Source organism: Notolabrus celidotus, chromosome 4 (assembly GCF_009762535.1).
Source record: "Notolabrus celidotus isolate fNotCel1 chromosome 4, fNotCel1.pri, whole genome shotgun sequence".
Taxonomy (NCBI): domain Eukaryota; kingdom Metazoa; phylum Chordata; class Actinopteri; order Labriformes; family Labridae; genus Notolabrus; species Notolabrus celidotus.
The window spans coordinates 14,738,705-14,757,460 of NC_048275.1; the positions used below are offsets into that span (position 1 = coordinate 14,738,705).

Sequence of the window (18,756 nt, forward strand, 5' to 3'; positions counted from 1 at the left end):
TTTTCTGGCAGTGCCCATTTTCTTTACAACCCCAAAGGAGTTCAGAATTACAGGACTCAGCATACTTAAGGCTGATTTATACTTCTGCGTCGAATTGATGGCGTAGAACTATGCTGGAGGTCCACGTAGCCTCCGTACCCACGCAGAGGCCTACGCACGTAACTGACGTGCACCTCCTCCATAATGTAACTACGCATAGAATTGACACGGGTCGCAAGCCCTGTGATTGGTCCGCTCGGCGGCATTGTATTTCCTGCATTTACAGCACTTCCGGGATCCCCGCTCATCGGCCGCACATCGGCCGTGTATTTTATCTCCTTCTCTCTATTCTTCCCTGCAATCATGTCTGTATGATAAACAGCAACATGTATCAGCTGTAGATTAACATAACACGCTCTGAATCACTGTGGAAAAGTAAACAGCGATCGTAGCGGGGCCGGAAGCAGGGGCCCGACTATCAGAGAGACCACACCACACAGCGACGCACAAGTATGTGGTGCTCATGTCCGCGTCAGCCCCTGCTGCGTAGGTGCGACGCAGAAGTGTAAATCAGCCTTAAGCCCTACAACGCCAACCAAGAAAGCTGTCTTTTTTTTGTCTTTTAGATCATCAACATGCTCATCAATGTCATTTATCTCTCACCGACCAATCAAAATCAAGAAAAGACAGGACTTCAGATATCATCTTGGTCAGCAACATTGGCAGAGGATAAACTAGCCTGACCCATTTTTTTGACAAGACATGATTCCCCCTTCATAGTTTTGAAGTTTTCATTGCAAAATGTCCTTAAAAGCAACAAAGAGCAATTTGAAAACACTTAACAGTCACCTCCAAGGGAAGCAGAAGTGCTATGAGCCGACTTTCATAATGTAGCAACAGTAAATGGCAGTGAAAGGAGCTCTGAAATTGAGGTCATGGGCGCTGACGGCACAGAAACATGCTGTTAGCAGACACAGGAGTTAATGGACTAATGGCTTGAACTGCTTGAACTAAAACTGCTGGCTGAATAGGAAGTATTTCAGTCAGTGGCAACACTATGAACAACACAGCTCGCAGTGATAGAAATGATCATTATTGGTGTATGAAAGTTTAACAAACAGACTATTAAAAAGCCAGGTGCCAGGGAAAGTCAGATTTTCACCAGATCTTTTTGCTGCAGAGAATATGTGAGCATTTTTAACATTTCCATCAGGTCTAATATAAACACAACAACATTCAGAGGATGGCAGAGCCAGTAGAACTCATGAAATGGAGACTGGAAAGTTGCTGGTCTGAGGTTTTGAGATCATTAAGAGCTCTGTGTTTGTGTTGGGCAGATCCGTGGTGTGACTTTATGCCAGAGTGACAGTGTGGCTAAATAAAGACCTCGAATGTGAAATCACTTCTGCTTAAACGTGTCAAACTGACAATGTGAAACAGTGGCAGCAAGAGTCCACAACATCTGCACCTGCTTTATCTTCTCTCGCTCCATCTCAGGGGTGACGGATGCAGTGGCGGTGATGCGAAGGCTCTTCTTGAACATGGCCATGCGGGTCTTGGCCTCGCTGCGCTGAATCTTGGGCAGACGGACCCTCTCCTGATTCTGTTTGTTTTTCATTTCCTCTATCAGCCGCTGGTTGTAACGCTGCATCTGCTCCATCTCCTGTAAAACAAACACACACACATACACGTTTTATGAGTCCAGCAGTGTTATTTTCAAGAGGACCGCACATTCGTCTGAGTAGATTCTCTCTCCTTGGCTCTTACTTTCTCGTGTCTCTTCAGCAGCTGGTGCCTCTGCAGAAAGTACTGGTCCTTCAGCTGCTGCTTCAGCTGCTGGTGCTTCTCCTGCAGATGGCGCTCCTCCAACTCCCACATGGCTGCCTCCCGAGCTACAGAACACACACATGTGCAATACACATGAGTAAATAATCAAGTCCCGTCACTTTTAAGTGTGAGCTGGCAAACATGTACACGCATGTCAAACGGTGACGAGTAAAGGGATGGAAACAAAGCAAGCTGTGACACGTCTACTCAAAGACACGTCTGTATTCTCAGTCGTCTGTGTGACACACTTAGAGACTGTGTGCAAATCCTGACATACATTCTCTTTGAGAGCAGAGAGTTCATCATAAATGAGGAAAGTGGCTGTTTTACAACAGTGAACTTTGAGAGACTTGAAACATGAGTCATTTTCTTTTTTTCTTCTTTATTTCTACCTAAAATCCCATCATGCTCTCTCTAATTGTGCTCAATGTAAATGTTACATAGTTAAAGAAGGGATTGATAACTTAAGTCTGCTGGTCCTATGAGGGAACGAGAACCAATGAGAGTCTCCAAATTTCTCTACATGTGAAATATTGGGACTAAACATCAATATTTTGAATGAAAAATTAAGGCACACTAAATAGATTTCCCTGCCAATTCTCTCTCACTACAGTATGACTCCTTGCAGTGGTGCTATTTACATGAGTGTGAACAGCAGTTAAACGTCTGAGGAAGTTGACGGCAGCATTTTTAATAGGTGTCTACAGAAATTGCTGCTGCAAAGACTTCAAATAAATTAAAGCTTTCGACAGCTTTACTTTGCAACAATAAAAAAACAACACGCATATTTGAAGTCTCTTTAATCTGATTTATATACCATGCTTATGTAAATACAAGAAGAGTTCATTTGCAAAAACATATAACTCCATTTTTATAAATTTTCAAAAAACATATTTCTTTTTGATATAGATTCCTAATAAAGTTACATTTTCAAGATATATCTGATTAGTAAAGTCATTTTGACTTAGTCAAAGCTACCCAACCTCAGTTGATTGATCAAACCAAAAGCTAGTATTAGAAAAAAATATGTTTTGTTGAAACATATTTTAAATTTTTCAAAAGTGAGTTAACTGTTTTTGCAAATGAACTCAATATAAGTAAAGTGTAGCCCACAGCTACAACATGCTTTTAAGGGTGGTGAGGTGTAATGTAAGGATGCCTGCTGGAATCTGCCATCTACTTAAAAAGGTGTTTAGATAGCACTCTCTATAGTCTTCCACACCACTGGCACAACCACCAGGGGTGGACTGCAGGACCTGGGATCAAACCATAGACTGTATAAAATATGGACATAGTATCAGTGACATCACCCATCTGTTTCTGAAGCGCTGTATTGAAGCCAATTGTCAACGGGAGCCATATTGGTGCTGTCGAGCGAGTGTGACGTAAAGAGGCAGGTTTTGAGCCTCCTAGTCAACAGCTACAGTGTTCCCGCCTGTCTATCAAGTCAGCTGTGCCTCTCATTGGAAGACTCGTAATCTCAAAATTGCCACGTTAGTAAAAATTTCACCCCCATACAGTGTGTCCCAATCGAGAAATGAGCTATCCAGACTGCACTCGTCTTTTGTACCAGGCTGTAAACATGTTTATTTCTGCTGTAAAAATCGTCTTTTTTGAATTGGTGTGTATGTGGTTTCCAGTACTTCCAGAGCCAGCCTCAAGCGGATCCTCAATGAACTGCATTGGACTCATATTTTTAGACCGGAGGTTGCCGCTTGGATCAAACCACCAACTTTCAAACACTACCACTGAGCCTCAGCCGCCTGTGGTTCTTCCTCCATCTCTCACCTCTCATGAGCTGCTGCTTGTGGTTGAGGCAGTCTCTCTCTATAGTGGCGATCTCCAGTTTATGCTGCTGGATGATTTTCTTCAGCGCTCCGTCCAGTTCCTGCTGCTGCTTCTGCAGGAACTCCTGCTCCTGAGGAGCCAGAGAGAAGAGGAGCAGTGAGGAAGCCGCAGAGGTCATACACAGACAGAGGGACAGTAGAGAGCAGAGAGAGAGAGAGAGAGAGAGAGAGAGAGAGAGAGAGAGAGAGAGAGAGAGAGAGAGAGAGAGAGAGAGAGAGAGAGAGAGAGAGACAGCACAACAACAGAGACAAAATAAATATCAAATCTATTTATCTGCTTGGAATGTAGTTATATAATCCAATGAAGCACTTCAAGCTCAGTACAACACAGAGTCACTAAGATGTCACATCATCAACTGGAGTCAGAGAGAGAGACACTCAGAGGTCATGGATGGCAACGATCCACAATGAAAGTGAAGAAAGAGAAAGAAAAGGTCACAGTTCAGTAAAGATTCAGATCCACAGCTCGATGTGAGACGACATCAACATCACAATCACATTGTCTTGAGCCTGGCTGACCTACATTATGTATTACTATTAAATAATGAGCCACATATTGATCTGTAAATGCTGCATCTGTCTTTACTTATCATCTAAAAGCACTTACAAATCTATCCTTTCAATCTCTTAAAGCTAGCTGTCGTTTATCTGGGCTGCTATTTGACTATGACTCAGCATTATTGAACATTTAATAGCAAAACTTTAACTTAATCATTGTTATGCTATTACTATTATACTGCAAATTAAGTTGTTGATGTGTGATAACCGATTATATACATTGCAAGTGACTTAAATCAATGCCAAGAGGCAGTCGTTCTATATTTGGAGCTTGGGCTGACAGAGACAAACATGGATCCAGACAGGCGACTACAACACCTCCAGAGAAGACATGTTTACTCCCACTCAATATAATAGCCTCAAACACAGTGTGTAAATTACCATATAAAAAACACACAGATAAGATGAGGGACATCTGTGGATTGATGAAGAGGAAATACTGAGCAGAGTGGGGTGGGAAGGAGAGAACCACTGCACAATCACAGTGATGGCAACACTCAAAATAAAACAACGCAGCCCATGCTTACATGTGTGTGTGTGTGAAAACCTGAACCATCACAAGCTAGCCTGTCGCTTTACATCGCTCATCACATTTAAGTATGGGCCAGAGACGGAGAGAAACAGAGCGGGGGGAAGGTGGGAGCGGGGGGGGACTTACATCCTGCATCTGAGCGTTGAAGAGTGCACATGAGGACAACTGAAAAGACTGTATCATAACCTGGGCCACTGCCTGCGGAGGAGAGCACAAAGCGCACTCGCCCTGATCAGGGACAGACAGTACACACAGGGCTGAGGATCTCACACTCACACACACACACAACATCACACACTCGGATTCTTTCTAAGAGATGGTGACTTTTTCCACTTTGGGAATAATCGGTGAGTTTCAGGCGGCGCAGCACAGCTCTGGATAAATGTTAGGAGAAAGTCAGTTAATAAGTTATTAAATACTTCTTCTCATGCTTGAAAGCGGCTCATAACTCCAGCACTAAAGTTAAATCTGGATCACATCAGCGCAAGTTTGTTACTTTTCATGCTACTGACTCATGTAGTGTTAATAATCTAAGAGTTACCTTCCCGGAAAAGGAGGAATCAATCCACAGGACTCATGTCTAATTCATAAAAGATGCACAGGGGAACAAAGTTGGAAAAAGAGTTCAGTGCAGGTTGGACTGTGGAAACAAAATTTGTGTCTGTAATCGCCCCATGAATTATTAATACACTATTCTCTTAATTAGAAACACCCACAGGTCGGCACCCTACAGCAAGTATGACACTTGGGATTCATCATCGCCATGTCACATCATCACTGACAAATGACATAACTCTAATGCTTATTCAACAAGTGTTAACATATTATGGATTTTACACTGCATCTGCTACTGATTCAGTTATAAAGCTGAATACTTTTTCAATATATATATTTAGACGTTTTAATTCAATAAAATCAAATAATATTGAAGTAAAAGGTGTCGATAAATACTTGATAGCTATTTTGCTGACAGCAGGTAAAAAGGCTCTCACCTGAAGATGGTTGATGTAGGCTGGACCTACCGTAAATAACTGGATAGATGTGACAATAGAGATTTACAGAATGGAAAAGGTAACTTTCTCTTTAATTTAAGGCTAGAAGTGTTCAGATCACACTGGGCAAAATGGGTGAAATATGTCAAAGCTCTGAGACCTGACTTTGTGGATCAAGTGCATTATAGGAACATGCATGTGCTTTCTTTTTATTTTATTTTCAAAATATTTTACTTTTATTCTTGTAACTCACTTTCATTCTTTGTATCGTAATACTTTATTGGTATTATTCGAACGTTTATTAGGCCTAGTGCTGATACTGCTTGATTTACTTTATTTTTGGTACTTTCTCTCTGGATGTTTATAGTTTTTATTTTGCCTCAAAAAGAGAAAATCAAGTCCATTGAGGCGAAAATGTAGATATAAGCTTGTATTCAAAGAGCTCAGAAGAATGTTGTATGCTTGTTATGTACTTATGTCTTGAATATTGTGTAATTGTAATGACAATGTTCTATGGCACAATAAATAAAATTTAAAAAATTTAAAAAATCAAATAATATGAGGATGAAAATACTACTAATCATTTCTCTTACTGTAGCAGTGTTTGTCAACAATAAAAAAAGGCCACTTTAAATTCATAAATAACTTAAACACAGTAAATATTCACATTTACTATGCAGTTGAAAATAAAGTTTCAATAAGACTAAATTAACAACTTTGCTGATTGGATTTTATTCTGCAGTTTTATTTCCTTTGATGTATTTTGGGCAACTCATATCACAATATAACTTTAATTATGTCATCTTAAAATTTTCAATTTAATTTCTGACTTAATTAATGCTTATTAGTCAAAATTTCACCCGTTTGTTTTAAAAAATATATATATATATTTGCTTTTTAAATGACTCCACCTTGCTTTAAAAATTTCTGGATTTTACAAGAATTGGTTCAAGTCAGTAAGGTAGAACAGAGCAGTGAAAGGGAGTCCCATTGATGCACCTATCCTATCCACTATTACAGTGAAAGTTAAACAAAGCTTCATATTTAGTTTAAACTGTCCTGGAGTGACTAATTTCAAGTCATTTTAACGTGGAATCAGACTAACCAACTGATCTGAATGTAAGGAAACTTTAAAAATTGAGCATAATATTCAGTTTAGCTCCTCTGTACTGATAACATCCACATGTCTGTGCTGGTTACTCATTGCTCGAGTCAAGCGGTTATAAGCCATTTTAACCAGACACAGAATAGTCACAGCTTTATTTACATTTTCTAGATGGGACATAGTGCCAAACTGAGCTGCGTCATGAGATGCAATATGTTCGTTGGGAAGCGTTGTGGCATTTTGGCACCACAGCCCGGCTAGTGGCCGGTGGATGTGCTACAGCTCAGACACGAATTATGACCATAGACTGTATATATAATGGACAGCGTTGCTCCGCCTTTTCCCATTGTACGGTTTTGAAGCCAAAATATCCCGTTTCAGAGAGCTGACATCTTGTATATTTTCCGTTTTTTAACCTCTGATAACAGTCAAATAATAACTACATATCACCACAGCGTACGAATCTCAGAAACGTTCGTACGAAGTGTATTTATTTTTAAAAGTTTGACTGCAGCCCCATTCAAATTAATGGGTGAGACAGAGTTTTTGACCTATACTGCAGCCAGCCACTAGGGGGAGCAGTTTTTGTGGTGGCCTCACTTCAAGCCGAGGGAGATGACGTCCATTTTATATACAGTCTATGATTATGACATATTCTAAACATTAATAATTCGTTCAACCGTGTAGTAATTTCGGTGACAACATTTTAACGATTAGTCGACCAACCGCAAACACCCCCAGTGTAAACTGTGGTGGAATAAACTTTTGTTCAACATTTCAGATTTGTTGAATAGAGTGATTACAGACAGAAATTCTTTATTTTGTGCTTTTGAACACCTTTAACCAAGAATGTGTTTACAGAGAAAGAGAGAGATAGAGAGGAAAGTGAAAAAGACTTCACTTACTCCTTCACAGAGCAAGAGACAGCAGGTGAGAGTTTACCTCTGCAGTCTTAAGGAGCGATAGGTCCTCCTTTATGCGCTTCATGAGCTCTTTTCTCATGTTTCTGGGTGATTGTCCAACCTCCAGTTTGGCCTACAGTGTGTGTGCAGAAACTGGTTGATGCTCAAATATTCTGAGAATCTATCAAAGCTAGCCAACAAATGTAGAAAACATGCACAGCCCACTTTGAGAGGAGAGACTCTGTATCCAGCCACCAACTGATCTGAAGTCAGCATGCATAACACCCATCACAGTGTGTCCCCTTATCAGTCAGTCTAGTAGTGATTAGTACTGTTTTTTAAATTCACATCGCAACTGTAACTGCACAAGTCAGAGTCAAGTCATGATGTTGTCAGAAGAAAGATTTGACTGGGACATGACAGAAGGTGTTAGTCTCAAAATCAGCTCTTACTGGGTTACTTTGCATTCAATTAAGTCCCACAGCCATCACGATGATTATTACTCCTGTAGTGTAGTAACTGAGTTGGGATCATCTTGAGACCGCTTCAGAAAGACTATTCAGGTCTTCTTGTTTTATCATGAATTGATTCTTGTTCTAAGAACTGATCTGGACTATACTTGAGAAATAATCCAAAATGACTCTATACCTTTAAAACGCACCCATATCCTAAGAAACAATAGTGACCTACTATGTTAGTAGTGTCAGGCAGCAGCACTATTTTAGGCTACAGACATAGAACTCATAGCTTTAATAATGTTGTACCTTCAAGGCACGCATGTCTAGTTTCAAAGCCTGCTTTCATCTTCAGGTGAAACGCTTCTCTACAGCCTTCAGGGCACCGAGGGGAGTCACCACAAACCCACTGTTTCCTGTTCCATTTAAACAAGTCTGCTTGTTATTATTACTACAACTGTTTTTTTAAAACATATTTATAGTGAGAGAATATAGCAACTATATACCGCTGATTGTAGAGCAGCCTGGGCAGTTTGTCATTCTCCTGCGCGTACATTTCATGTTTGTTTGTGTTTTACACTATGACAGGGGTCAGCAACAAGCAGCTCTTTCATTTTATGTTGTGGCTTCCTGTGGCTTTGGAAAATAAATGAAGAGTAATCAATTTAAGTTTATCCTATTTTTGTTTGTTAGTTTTAATTGTAATTCTAAATTAAATTAAAAAGCAGCTTTATTTGTTTAATTTTTTGTTGCTCAAAATATGTATCACAATCTTAGAAATTCCCGCTGGCGGGTCTCACACATCGGCATTTATACTTTGCAAATATGTATTTTATATTGTTCAGTGAAATAGTGCACTTTTAAAAATAAAAAATTCAATTTAGGTCTTTTATACAGTCTATGATTTAGGTCAACACTCTGCTACACGCTCTGGTAAACAAAAGATGAGGGTACACAGCATTTTTGTTTTGCAGATGGATGATTTAAGTTCGGCTTTTTATGACATAAACCTTCCCAGCATGTTTCCCCCCCCCCCCCCGAGTTTAAAATGTTCAAAATGTTTTCTGTGCATACAGAAATGAAATTAGATTTTCCCTGTAGCACTTCATTGATTTCATAAGCAACACACAATAGTTTTTTATACATAGCATAAAGGTAGAAAAACAATATATGCACTGTTATCTTCTATTTAGATGTCAAAAAGGTTTTGCTGCTGCCAGTGTTTTCTTTATTGTGGAAACAAGGTTCAAATGGCTCTTTGAGTGTTAAAGGTTGCCGACCCCTGCACTATGATAATGTTTTGGTGTTTTCTTACCGCTGAGTGAGACATGAGTTGACGTAGTGCAAAACACATACGATGTGCTGAGGACCGACTTTGAATCAGTCACAATCATACGGTCGCGTAGCAGCGGCACTCGTGCATGTGAGCGGGGCGCCGTTTTGGAGGAGCTCCAAGGGGAGGTGTAGACGTTGTCCTGAAGAAATGCTACACTCAAATTCATGCTAGTTTTCCGTGACTATCAACCCTAGCTTTAATCCCTTAAATCTTTGATGTTCAAGATGATTCCACTTCAGTTACTATAGATTCATGTGTTCATTATTATTTCCCAAAATGAGCCCAATACCACTTGGAAAAATCTTCAAAGTTGGCCATCCCATGACCAAAGCCACCTCACACACTCATACAAGAAACATGGGTTAGTTAAATACACAATGACAGAACATTTTGAAAGGAACACAAAATGGAAAATAACAAATATTCATAAAACATGTATTCTTATAAGACAGCTTATATTTTTCTAACTTTAACTGTTGAAAAAAACATTGCTGAAGGCTAACCAGCAAAATACAATCTTACTCTAAAAGGCCCCGGAAAGCAAATTATGAGCAGTAGCTACAACCACCACCAAGGCACCATAATGCACAGTGAATGCCAACCAGCAATACTGCCATAAAAAGCAGCAGAAAGCGGAACACAACAACTGAGAGCACAACACACACACACACACACTCAGGAAAAGCACTTAAGGCTGTAAAGCGTAAAGAGACTAATAAAGAACCAGCATATTTATAAAAGCCCAGCACACCATCATGATTAAATATTATATTTATCCTGAGACTGAACCTTTATTAAGGAGTTTTCTTAAAATAACAAATAGACTCAGCAGCAAAGTGTTGCTAAGGAGGCATTCGGAAGCCTCAGGGCAGATGAATAATAGATACAACAACATGGAGCGAGCAGCATCTATGAGAGAGATAGCACAGTGTGAGTCTGTGGCTATCATCTGCACACATACAGCACCAGGCAGAACAGCAAAGATCACCACTCCCACAGGATTAATACATTACAGCCAAGTTTGCCACCGGCTAAGTTGTTAAACACATGCACTGTTAAACAGCTCAGATCTACGATATGCAAACTGGTATGACCCCAAAACCAGGAGCTACTCCGCCCACAGTAAAGGCACTTCCATGCAGGGACAGTCATGCATGGCCATACCTCCTTCTTCCGGTTCTTCAGCATGTTTTGGAACTTGGAGAGCTCTTTGTCTTGATCCCCTTTGATGCGTTTGGCCTCGTCTCGGAGCCGGCTGGTGTGATCCTGCTCCAGTCGCTCGATGGTCTGCTTCTGCTTCTTCTCGAGGTTCTCCACCTCTTGGTCGTACTGACGCTTCTTGGCCTGCACAGACATGACATGACTGTTAATGTGTGATTCAGTACCACTTAGTTCAATAAAGACAGGCAAAAGTTTCATTAGTTCAACATTAAAGGTGACATATTATGCTCTTTTTTTATCAAAATATAATGGTCTAAGAGGTCCCCAAAACATGTCTTTAAAGTTTATTGCTCAAAAAAAACACTTTGAAATCAGATTTTGGCCTGCCTGTAAACCCCTCTTTTTCAGCCCTGCTCAGAACAGGCTGTTTTCTGTGTCTGTGCCTTTAAATGAGAATGAGCTCTCAGCACGTTGATCTAATGTTTACATGTTGGCTGCTCACAGACCCGCGTTACTTCAACCCTCTGAATCTGATCCAGAATCTGATCCTGACGGAGAGGCGACTGCAGCAGGACCTTTCTGAAGGATTGGTCACAGATTTTGTGTTTCTTGTTGTTTTATTTATCAGTCTGTCGACGTGTGTCTTAGTACACAACTACGAACATGTAGCTATGTGGCTATGCTAACTAGCGCTAGCACTTTTCCATGAAAAGGAAAAATATTCCACTAGATCTTCAAATCTGCAGATGTGGGGAGTAAAACCGACCTCTGTGTTTATTAAGACAGCCTACAACTAGCATGCCTCCCTCCTAAGCTCCTTGTTAGCACACGTGTGCAGGTAATGAAAAACAGAGGAGGGGTTGAGTTGTATTTTATACAGTCTATGGGCTGAACAAGCTCCGAGCTTTGACTTCCGTTACAGACCAGATGTCGTTGTGACGTATGAAAAACACTGAAAACTGAAACGGCTCGTTTCAGCACACATTTACAGAAAGGTGGAGAAATCAGAACAGGGGCAGAATGGATTTTTTTCATTTTCGGGGGTTTGTAGACATGCCAGGGACACGTATTTCAGATAGAGAACCATTAAAAAGTTGATTTTGCATGATATGTCACCTTTAAGGGGGAGAAAAACATATGGTGTCTTCTAAACCTGGACAGTAATAAAGAGTCATAATGAGGTGATAGAGATCATGCCTTGCTGCAGGCTTCATGTAAGACTCGACGTCAGATTAAGATCAGCTTTGAGTCAAAACATCTAGTTTCCAAGGAGTAGTCCAAATAAAACCACATCACACCACTGTGGTTAAAAAACAGACTGACTCACAGTTGTTTCCTGTTCAAAGCGCCGGTGGATCTGCTCTCTCTGCTGCTGCAGTTTGTTGCTCAGCTGCTGCTGTGCCCTCTGCTCCTCTTTCTGCAGGAGGCGCAGCTCTCTCAACTCCTGCCGCCTGAGGAAACCACAAACACCAACAAGCAGTCAGGGTGTTGCCACAATTACTCAAGTCAAAACTCAACACTTCTTCACTGACAATTCAAAATTGTATTTACCCAAACCTTTTCTTTTCACTCCACGAGTAGTTCTCATTAGATTTTTGTCAAATGCCATGTGAGATTGATCTGAGTTACTGTGCCCCTGTCTTTTAAATGAGCACCTTAACTCTGAGCAGCACTGACAAAGGGTCGTGAACCCATCAGACAAGAAACACGCAGCACTTGTCCAAACACCCAGAGCTGCACGCCTTGTGTCTTTAAAAGGCAACATGAGAGATGACAGTAACATACTGCAGCATGCATCACGTGAGAAAATCCCATCTGGCATTTGCAAAAAAGCTGTGGGAGTCATGAAGTGAATGAAAACTATTTGAGGCTGTGTAACATATTTAGAGTGATAGTATAGTGGGAAGATCCATCGCAGCCTGCGTACCTCAGGAACCTCATCTCTTCGCTCTTGGTGTCGTTGTCCGTCACTATCTTCGATGTCGTCACACTGACCTCCACACCATCCACCATAAACTTACGTGTCTTTTTCAGTGTTTTCTTCTGACGCCTTGACTCCTACAAAGACAAAAAAAGAGATGTTTTTCAGGGCTTTAGGAACAATTCTATAAAATAAGATTGCTACTTTATAACTGAGGTTGGAGGTGAGGCATTGATTAAATTACCTGCATAGACACAGAGCCTTCTTTGCTCTTGGACAGGAAGCTAGAGATGGACAGATTGAGGTCGAGGCTGTTGCTGTCCGCAGCAGAGCTACTCCCAGAGTCAGAGTCCTTCTCCAAATCTGATTTGATCACAGCTGGGCTGCCGGGCTCCATCTTGCATTCTGAATCTGTTTCACTCTCCTGGACCGAGACGGTATCTTGAGAAGTCGTCTCGTCTGCTGGAATGGCTTTCTCCTCATCCTCCTTCATGGGGACGTCCTCACGTGGTACCACCTTTTCTTGATCCTCTGAGGTTTCTTTGGCTTCATCGCTGACTCCATTCATGGATTCGGTTGGTACCGGTTCCTCCGTTACTGCCTCATCTTTGGGTTGATTGTCTTGTTCAGGTTGCTCTGCCTCCTCAGGAGCCTCCTCCTCAGGTTTCTTCTCCGGCTGAATCTCTGGGGCCTCCTTCTCTAATACAACCTCAGCAGGGATCTCATCCACACTCGACTGTGTGTCCGTTTCCCCATTTATGATGCCGTCTACCACATTTGATTCTATATTCTCTGTGTCTGATTTTACGTCTGTGCCATTAACTGTGTCTTCTATTCTGTCCTCTGCATCTTTTTGCTGAGGTACCTCCACCTCCATCTCCACCTCTGGTTCTTTGCTTTCTTCTTCTGCTTTCTCCACCTCTCCTGGTATGGACTCTGCTTCCTCTTCTTTGATTTCAGGTTGCTCTTGGGATTCTTTGACATCTTCGGCATCTGCTTCTTTTTCTTTCTCTTCTCCCTCTTCCTTCTCCTCCACTGCCTCTTCCTTTCCCTCTATTACTTGTGTAGGTTCCTCCTCTGTTTTCTCCTCAGGTACCTCTTCCTCTGTTTTTGGACCATCTTGAACAAGTTCTTGGATAATTTCTCCGTTTTCTTCTGGCTGTGATACCGCAGGCTCAGCAGGAATCTCCTCAGCTTTGACATCTTCTGGTTTAGGCTCTGTAGGAGTTTGTGCAATCAAGTCCTTTGTAGGCTTTGTTGGCCCAGACACCAGATCTTCATTCTTGGCATCAGACACCTCATTGAGTTTCTCCTCCTTTGTCTTATCCACCTCTCTTGCTTCATCAGAGAGCTTATCAGTGGTCTGGTCCTCAGCAGGCACCGTCTCTGTCTTTTCTTTGACAGATTCCAGCGTGGAAGGAGTCGGTGGGACTTTGTCATCCTCCGAGCTGGCTACGCTAACGTCTGATGGCGCTCTCTTGTGCCCAGGAGCCGCCTAATGCAAACAAAAAGACATAAATAAGTGAGACAAAAAGTCACTGCACCAAGAAACAGCATCTGTTCAGAGCTCATGCAATATTTGTTACAGTGCCTTTGATCACATTATGCACACACAGCAGTAGAACTACATACCAGAGGTGTATCAGGCTCCTCCTCCTCTTCTTCTTCTTTGCTATCCTCGAGCTCCTCTGTGACTTCAGCTTTGGCCTCTGCGATGAGCTCTCTGAGAGGTTTGCAATCTGTTACACTGGTGACAAAGGGATGCTGTGTGGACAGACAGGAACAGAAGATGTGAACATGGAATAGAAATGTCACAAATGTAGTGCACTCCTGAAAATGTCCTGAAATTGTTTGGGTAGGCTGCATGTGTTAACTCAACAGGCAAGGTTGATCCACTTTGACTCCATGCAATCTTTCTACTTGCAGCCCCCTTTGTAAAAATTTCCACAAGAAGTGAGCTGATGTGTGAACACAGCATGTAACAGGGAAAATCACTGCAAGAGCATGGGAGGGGGTGATGATTTTTATATCATGTGACCGCATAGGCTGCGTCAGACTCTTCTTTCAAGTGAGTCTTTTTCCACTCTCTTAGCACTGATGTAGAGGCATGATAGAATTTGACTCTGTTGCCATCTTGTCAACATTACACGCTGACTTCCACCGCAACCTTTTCACCTCATGTCCTGCTACCCCAGTCCCCACCCACATCCCCCTCTAACAGGGAAAATCTCCCGCTGTGAGGGACCTGTGTTAAAAGGCAACTTTGGAAAATGTCAGAGGCAGGCTGTCTGGAAATTATCAAGAGTGCATGTGCAAGAACGTATAAAAACTGACAGATTTTTTTATTATTATTATCATTATTTTTATTGTGTTAATCATTACAATCTTAATATTATTATTATTATTTTGTATGTTTGTATTCACTTATTTTCAATTGTGTACTATCTATTTATTTATTAATTTATCTTTACTTTCTGACTAGTTGTTTTCAAAAATCTTGTTCATTTTTTTTGTCTCTGAGTCTGATGGCTGCATTGTTGTTTTGTGATGTTGGCTAGGTCTAATAAAAACGTTTAAAAATAAATATATATATATATATATAAAAACGGCATCCTCTAAAATAATAGGTTGGACTGTATAAATATTTATTTAATTATTTATACATTTATTTTGGGGCATTTTTAATGGACAGGACAGCTGAAGAGAGACAGGAAATGTGGGGAGTAGAGAGTGGGGGAGGACATGCAGTAAATGGTCAAGGTTGGAATCGGACCTACGACCTCTGAGGACTATAGCCTTGTATATGGGGCACGCGCTTAGATAGCTAGGCCAACGAGGCCCAATAAGTATTTATTTTAAGTTAACAGCAGGTAGTAACTTTGGTCAGCTCACCTGCAGGAGTTGTACAGAGTTCCACCTATGGTCCACATTCTTATCAAGCGATTTCCGCAGAAAGTCGTTGAACTCCGGTGACCTTTCAAGAAACCATAAAACAAAATCAGATCGTCGTCTGTAGCACAAAGTAAACGTCCCTCTGTCCCGCTAGGTGGAACAAAACCAACACAATTCTCCTCCCTGTCGCCTTTTTAGGTTGAGCATGAACAATTCCCCGAGCTGTCTGACATCACACAGTCAACATATCCTTATCTCAAGTCAGTAAACATTCAAGCACCATCTCTCCTGTCACCGCCAGAGCAGCATCTCACCAGCGAGAGGGATGCATGAGTGTGGGTGGCTCAGACTTGGCTATTTTCAGCAGCACCCTCATGGGATTCATCTCGTGGTTGGGTGGCTCAATCTGTGCCAGCTCTATCAGGGTTACCCCCAGGGACCAGATGTCGGCCTTGTAGTCGTATGGACGGTCTTTGGAAGTTTCGCACATCACCACCTCTGGGGCCATCCTGCAAAATGAGAAATTGGTAGGTTTGTAATGAGCATTGAGCTAATTTTGGACTGCTTGGAAATGAGTGTTCAGTCATGCTTTTTGAGCTTTGTTGTAATTTCTCTTTATCTAAAAAGAAAAAACATCACATCACTATTGGAAGCATTTATATTGAAGAACTGAAAATTAGAAAGCTTTTCAGTCTTGGGCACATTTAGTTTCTGAATGAGCTTTTTTTTTTTGCTATCCCACATTTCATTCCAGCTTTTGAACCACTGTATAAAAGAGTCATCATCCCCTAGTTATGGGACACGCTAGGACAATTATCAGATGGAAAGGAGGGGTGAATGCCCTCTTGTAAGCAAGGCTGCATGACTCACCAATACGGAGTGCCGATGAAAGAGTCCCTTCTCTGTAACGTCTTGGTATTTTTAGCAGACACCCCAAAGTCAGCTGAAAGAAAAAATGAATTATGATTCTTTTCATCAGTGAATCAAACTCCTCCGCACAAAGAGGCCCTGTGTTACACAGTGACCAAGCTTGAAAAGAAGCTATAAAACAACATATATCATTATGCTCATACTCAGTTACAAAGTTATTTTATGAATAACCTGCTTTATAAGTGAACCCCAAGCAGCAACATCCTGTCTGAGTCCAATGTGGAAGTGTTATAAACTGCAGTTCATTGAGGATCCGCTTGAGGCTGGCTCCGGCAGTACAGGAAACCACATACACACCAATTCAAAAAAGCCGATCTTTACAGCAGAAATAAACATGTTTACAGCCTGGTACAAAAGACGAGTGTAGTCTGGGTAGTTCATTTCTCGATCGGCACACGCTGTACAGGGGGTGAATATTTTCCATTGCGGCAATTTGAAGATATTGAGATTGCGAGTCCTCCAATGAGAGGCACAGCTGACTTGATTGACAGGAGGGAACACTGTAGCTGTTGGCTAGGAGGCTCGAAGCCCGCCTCTTTATGTCACAATCACTCAACAGCAGCAGTATGGCTGCCGTCGACGATTGGCCTCAAAACAGCACTTCAGAAACAGATGGGTGACGTCACGGATCCTACGTCCATATTCCATACAGTCTATGGTGAACCCCCAAAAGTCACCAGAATCGCCGAACCTTCTCACAATGCTCTTAAAGTTGCGTAATCACCCCCAGCAGTTGTAACCTGTGCCACTATTTCAGCCTTCTCTTCTTCTTGCATCATTTACAGTTTGTACACATTGGAGGGAAAAGGAGATCTATCATTAAGTCCCTGGTGAGTGCCTGATAATTATTGTTTGCCAGGCTCCGTCATGACCCTCTGCCTACAGAAAGTGAATCATCGGGGAGCCAGCAGCTATGGATGCTACAGCAGCAGCAACAGTATAACAGTCACTTCTGCTTTGCCGGAAGATTACGTAACCAGTATAACATATCAGCCTCTCCGGTGCAGAAGTGGTGAATAAAAATATGTAGTTCTTTTTTTTTACTTCATCCCAGATGAATGGGGGGGTTCTATCACATGTAAACACTATGCTGTACTCCCTGATGTCACATAACTCAGCTGGCTGCCAAAGTACCGACGGCCAAGGGATCGACCATCGACTTTGCTAATTAGCTTTTTAGGCCTATTAGCACTGGCCCTGCAGGAGGGTTTAGCGTGGCCACTGAGGACAGCCATCTGAGAGAGAATCAACAGTAAATCAGCTGTTGTTGTGTTTTTAAGGAGTGAGGCTGAATAATCCTTCATGTTAGGTGAAATGTTACAAGAGCAGCAGAAAGATTTGTTTTTTTGTTGTTGTTTTTTTACCTAGTTTCACTTCCCCGTCCAAAGAGAGGAGGATGTTTCCGGCTTTCAAGTCTCTGTGGATGACCTTGTTCTCATGGAGGTATATCAAGGCCTCCAAGGTCTGTCGACACACCACGCGGATCTGGGGCTCTGTCAGGGGTCTCTCCAGCTCTGTGGATTCACATACAAAGAGATACCTGGTAAGAAGTCAATTCATTTCAGGTCACATGTTCATATTTCATCTTTTTTATGAAGCACTTTTAAACACACACACACACACACACACACACACACACACACACACACACACACACACACACACACACACACACACACACACTTGACTAGGGGTGGGAATCGATCTGACTTAGAACCGGTTCCAATTGATCAATTCCACCGGAATTGTACACCTCAAATGTTATCGATTCTTCTAAACGATTCATTTCCCAGCACGACGTTGCGTCATGTCGCGGTACGTTGCATTACGTTACACACTTTGCGACGCAGAACTCCTTCAACCACGAGGAGTATTTTCACATAAGTATTTTCCTCCAGGCTCCAGTGGCGACGTCCAGACTCACGCGAAAATGAAGCACCTAGAGCGGATAAAATACCTCTGCGATGACCCCGGAGGAAAAGCATTTTCCTCTCCAAATTCAAAGTATTTTCATCCAGGCTCGAGTGTCCAGATCCGGACTCACGCGGCCGAGAATGAGGTCAACCTATTGTTCAGTATGTTCAAGTTGAATATGTTCATGTTCAGTCTTGTGCAGACATCATTTTGAAAAATAAAAAAAAGGTTCCTTTTGGTGCGGAAGACTGTAGAACTACCTTTTTCCCCCCTCAAAAAAATACTCAGGAATCGTTAGGAGAATTGATAAGGAATTGGATTGATAAGCAGAATTGACAATGGCATTGACATTGATAAAATCTTATCAATTCCCACCCCTACATTTGACCATTTGGATATACTAAC

At 41.7% G+C, this 18,756-nt stretch overlaps 1 protein-coding gene across 2 annotated transcripts in view; it reads right to left on the reverse strand.

Moving 5' to 3' along the window:
- Positions 1–18,756, reverse strand: part of slka (STE20-like kinase a) — a 32,348-nt gene that overhangs the window by 2,618 nt on the left and 10,974 nt on the right. Inside the window, exons 4-15 of one of the 2 annotated variants that reach the window (XM_034681079.1) lie at positions 17,802–17,951; positions 16,378–16,450; positions 15,822–16,016; positions 15,508–15,589; positions 14,248–14,379; positions 12,860–14,110; positions 12,622–12,752; positions 12,022–12,145; positions 10,698–10,877; positions 3,595–3,724; positions 1,747–1,871; positions 1,448–1,642 (exon numbers count right to left, since the gene is read on the reverse strand). In XM_034681079.1, the coding sequence (XP_034536970.1) occupies positions 1,448–1,642; positions 1,747–1,871; positions 3,595–3,724; positions 10,698–10,877; positions 12,022–12,145; positions 12,622–12,752; positions 12,860–14,110; positions 14,248–14,379; positions 15,508–15,589; positions 15,822–16,016; positions 16,378–16,450; positions 17,802–17,951 (2,768 nt within the window). Of the gene's footprint in view, positions 1–1,447; positions 1,643–1,746; positions 1,872–3,594; positions 3,725–3,862; positions 4,942–10,697; positions 10,878–12,021; positions 12,146–12,621; positions 12,753–12,859; positions 14,111–14,247; positions 14,380–15,507; positions 15,590–15,821; positions 16,017–16,377; positions 16,451–17,801; positions 17,952–18,756 lie in introns of those variants that run through there. The other variant, XM_034681080.1, reaches the window with a different exon arrangement.